Here is a 5182-nt window from a genome sequence, read left to right on the forward strand (position 1 = left end):
TAATGTGTGTGATATATATATGAATATATATATAAAAGAAAAGGAAGGGCTCTCTCTCTCTCGAGTAGGCTCCCTGCTCTTTCCTCCTTTGGCTAAAAGAGAGCACGCACTCTCGTTTTGGACTGAATCTGGGTGTGGAAGGGAAGAGCTCATTAACCTGTAATCCTCGCACCATCAAGCACTAGAGGAGCTTCCTGAGTACCAGAAAAGAGGAAGAAATGGCCTTTCACGGAATTAACCAAGGTGAACGTTTCCGTTTTTGCCGTTCTATGCATGCTTAAATGTCAACATGTGATCCTATACTGTATAAATTTTATTGTTGGAATTTTTATGTGTGGACTTACATAATCAATTTAATAATGTCATAAATCAGTGTTATTTATTTTTGCATTGTGGTCCATAATGGGACTGGACACATATTGTTGCTTGATTTTTTATGGGCTCACCCTAATTCACTTGACTGGTCCATTAAGTTAAGTGGTGGTCCAAATAATGTGTGTGATATATATATATATATATATATATATAAAAGAAAAGGAAGGGCTCTCTCTCTCTCTCGAGTAGGCTCCCTGCTCCTTCCTCCTTTGGCTAAAAGAGAGCACGCACTCTCGTTTTGGACTGAATCTGGGTGTAGAAGGGAAGAGCTCATTAACCTGTAATCCTCGCACCATCAAGCACTGGAGGAGCTTCCTGAGTACCTGAAAAGAGGAAGAAATGGCCTTTCACGGAATTAACCAAGGTGAACGTTTCCGTTTTTGCCGTTCTATGCATGCTTAAATGTCAACATGTGATCCTATGCTGTATAAATTTTTATCATAACTTTCAAGCCAAAGCTTGAATCTATACTAATTCTAACAGAATCCTAGAATTACAGTTCTGAACCCATAATTTCCATCTCGTGACAATCATCCTGAAGTTCACATGCTCCCACAATAGCTCCAAAAGGGACAAACTGTCTTACTTTTACATTCCGGAAATCAAGGCCATACACCGTGTTACATCTCAGCACACCAACCCATCAAATCTTTGTGAGATTGTGGATCTACACAATGACACATACAAATAATTTTGTGGACCTTTAGATGTTAGCATTACAGAAAAATAACAAATTATAGGCCCAATGGTGTATCCTAAGTGGATCTAAAGTAATTAATGACACCAAACTAACAGGTTGAATAAATAACTGAGTTACTACTAAATAAATAGAGTCAGACAAGGCGGCACAAATGTAGCCAAGACATCCTAGGGGCACTTGGGTCCTCCTCTCTTGGTCTTCCAGTTATTGTAGCAGGGGCAGAATTGCTTGTTTCCATATGTTCCTGGAGGCACGCACAAGCACTTGGCACAGCATTTCTGGCAGAAGAACATGCAGGGTTTCTTGTAAGCTGTTTTGGAGCATCTAGTCGTGCAACGGGGCGCACACTCTGCATCAAGTACACCAGAGTCTTAGCCGTAGCATCATTCCAAATTGTGCCAGTCATGACTGGCTAGTTCCCCAAATTAATATACAGAGTGCCAACAGTCTGCATATATGTTGATTAATTTGGGGCAGGGCAAATACTTTCAAAATTATCATTGATCCCAAAAATTATGTTGTATGGAAAGGCTACAAATTCTACATGATTGCCAGAAAGGGTGTATATATTTAATGCTCTTACCCTGAGGATGAAGGCTGCCTTGAGTGACACCATGCTGGAATAAATTATGAGGAAAGAAGGTTAACATGGAAGTTTGTATGAACATGTCAAAGAAGTTGTCAAATATTTAAGAGATGAAACTCACCATGGGAAAGCCGTTTGTGCTTTGTTGCGGCTGTGGAGTTGGAGCCTCGGTGATGGTAGCCTGGAAACATCAGTGAGTAACATAAATGAGCTATCAATTTGACACAAAGGTGGAGCCAGGCAAAAATTATCTTTTCTACTTTGTATGATAATACAATTCTGTGGCCCCAGTTCTTTCAAGCAGCCTAACACCCCAATAGAAACTTCACTTCCCACCCAAGAAAAATTAGAAGAGGTGAAGCACAATGTTCCTATTACAGTCCCCCAAGAAAAACTGACACAAGTGTTAGATTGTGGTTTACATGTTGAGCAACAGAAAAAGAAAGAGCTATGAGACACTTGACTTACGTTGTTCTGTACTAGTAAAAGAAGCATCATCGAAAGAGAGAGCATCACAATGCTCGGTTTTCTTGCCATTGCCCGCTTCAAAGAAAGTAACTTGTAACAATAGCCAAGAGGCAGAGAGAGAACAGAGAGAAAGTTTTAGGAGAAGATGGTAGGCTGTTGAGGACGTTCAGGGGTATTTATAGGCAGTTGGATCACCATGTGGATAAATAGCGCACTGCCAATACAATGACAGTAACAATGAAGGAATAACCTTTTGTGTCTCCCAAATTACAATAGCACCCTACATTAGAGATGACCTAAAACAGAGCCTTTCCATGAAAATGACCAGTCTTTCCCCTCTGTGTCTTAGAGAAACAACTATTTCTTTTTCATTGTCTGCAACATCAGATTCTATGGATCGACTTAAACTGCTTGAATGAATCGGCAAAAAGGGGAATAAATAAAAAAAATTATATCAAGAAATCAGTCTCACTGTATGGTAAAATCTGAACTGCAACATAATCAGTACTGTTTAACATACAAAAACCCGTGAAATTAATGACCAAAACACACTAGGAAAGAAGAAAACTTGTAATTTCATCAGAATTTCCATGTAGTTTGAGCTGATACAGGTAAAATTGTATTCTAAAACTAGGGGCCTTTCATTCCCAAAGCTCTGCCACTGATAGCTCTCATGGCATGTGAAACGGAACCTTGAAAGTGATAAGAGACCCACCACATGTGCACTCACATGCTCCTATATGGATTTGCATGGGGCCCCCTAAAACCCAGCAGCAACAACAATACTGACTGCTGAGAGTGTGAGATGGAAAATTATTGATGAGCCATACACTCACCTGTCACCCCCTTGTCTTCTTAGGAAGGCAGACTAGTGGTAAGACATCTGTCTATCCATCCTATCCATCTCTCGTGACCTATTTCATAACTTTTGTGCCGTTGTTTGTTTGCCACCTTTCTCTTCTCAATATTGGAAATGTAAGAGATAATGAAGAATTAACCGTCCATTTCCACCATTCAGGTTAGGATTTCCCTAGGGGTTTTGTTAGTTTCCTACTGTCTTCTCGTGACTCGTACTCATCACTTTTGTTGCTTGTTTCTGCAGATATGGAAGGGTCTGACCTCTTGAAAGTTTAATGTCCTTTAGTCTAAAAATGGAGCTAGAATATTCGCTCTCATAACTAGTCATGATTTAGTTTATAAATCAAATTAAAGTGGTTAATTTTATATAGCATGCCAAAAAAAAATTCAATTTTAAGAAGCATACCATAGTTTTGTAATTTTTTTTTAAAAAATCTATATTTGTAATTATTAAAGTTTAAATTTACATATAAATATAATGAATCTTAGGGACTTTGTTAACAACGATTTGGTATATAAGAATCAAATTGAAACATGGATTATATGGCTCATTTCAACCATTTTCTTTATTTCTTTCTAAATTTTTTTATATCACTTCTAAAATAAATAAATAAATGATTAAAATTTATTTATTTTTAATTCAATATTATTTAATATAATATTATATTCTATATATATAATGCTTTTAACTATATAGCAACCATATATAATATTTTTTATTAATAAATTTTAAATATTTTAATCATAAATATTATTAACAAAAAAGTTATGGATTTAAGCGTTGATTTAATAACTCAAGATATTTAAAGTTATTAAGACAATTTCTTTGAATTTAACTTATAATGTTAGTAACACTATGCAACACAAAAGTTTTGACACATGAACAAATGAATTTAGAATAATTTGGAATGCCTTGAAGTTCTTTTAAGTGTTTGATCAAATTGGAGTTTTTAGAAATAAACAAATGACTTATTAACTAGGGGAATTTTTTTTTTAATCATAAAAAACTAGGGAATTTCTAGGAAACTCTTGATGATTTCTTATAATTTTATAATGTTTTAGGCATATGTTACAGGTAAGATTTTACAAGAAGTCTTTACAATAATATGTAATGTTCTACAATCCTTCAAACTAATCGTAGTAGTCTTACCAGATTATGGAAATATGTAGATATCTCTACATGTTGGTGGAAGCTTTCTACCTCTATATAAACTTAAATGAGGAGTCTTTCTTTTGGTAGAATGAGACGGATACTTTATAAACTTAAATAACTAAAATGGAGTATCTTAGTAATTAAAATCTAATGATGGTAAAGTATAATTTCAATTAAAATTTGAAGAGTAAACTTTCTTTTGATCTTTAAAGTTCTGTTACATCTCTTTCATTATTGTTTCACGCTTGTAAAAGTAATATTATGGGAAAAACAACCAGAGATTACAGTACAAGAAAAGGAAAAGGAAGGTATGATAAAATCATTTAATTAATTACCTTTTCAATTCTATATAGCAAGAAAAATATATGTGGTTATTCATTTTAACTTATAATATCAATCCTATGCAATTATTATGAAATAGTTGGAATGATTTTTGAACTGTAAGTTGAAATTTCTTATCAATAATCTTTTTAACATATTTTGTTAAAATATTTAACATATATTTTTTATTTTATGGGTCTTTTTTATTACTTGAATTTGAATTTAAAATTCCATATTTTATGAACTCAAAAAACTAAAGAATCATGATTGTTTACTTCATAAAATTGTAAATTGTAATGTGGTATCAAGACTATAATAATTTGTGATTGTATGATAACTAGTAGATTGAAATTACAGTAATTAAATTTACAATTTTATGATAAAGGAATTGATAGATTATGCAGATAAAGAAGATGTTCATGCCAAAAGAATTGGCTTGGACATCAGCAGAAGTGATTTACTTAATAATTTTAATCATGCCATTTATCTATTTTTCCAAACATTTTAATATTCTTAAATTTAAAAAAAAAAATAGACTTAATTAAATTAACAATATTTTTATAAACTCAAATTATATATATATTAAAAAATTATAATTTATTATTGTTGTCAACTATCTTGAAGAACATAAATAAAGGCAAGGAGGAGATTAGAATGACTCAAGAAAATAAAAGAAGAAATTGTAAAACAATGAAAAAAAATTATTTTTAAGTTCAATTCA

At 33.2% G+C, this 5182-nt stretch overlaps 1 protein-coding gene across 1 annotated transcript; it reads right to left on the bottom strand.

Annotated features, from left to right (window-relative positions):
• Positions 1-937: 937 nt before the first annotated feature.
• Positions 938-2752, bottom strand: LOC117919555 (protein GAST1). The gene is made up of 4 exons (XM_034836716.1): positions 2130-2752; positions 1783-1842; positions 1659-1692; positions 938-1424 (listed from the first exon to the last, which is right to left on the bottom strand). The coding sequence occupies exons 1-4, from the start codon at positions 2196-2198 to the stop codon at positions 1243-1245; spliced, it is 345 nt and encodes a 114-aa protein (XP_034692607.1). The 5' UTR covers positions 2199-2752; the 3' UTR covers positions 938-1242.
• Between the last annotated feature and the right edge of the window lie 2430 nt (positions 2753-5182).

This window comes from Vitis riparia, chromosome 8 (assembly GCF_004353265.1).
Source record: "Vitis riparia cultivar Riparia Gloire de Montpellier isolate 1030 chromosome 8, EGFV_Vit.rip_1.0, whole genome shotgun sequence".
Lineage (NCBI taxonomy): Eukaryota > Viridiplantae > Streptophyta > Magnoliopsida > Vitales > Vitaceae > Vitis > Vitis riparia.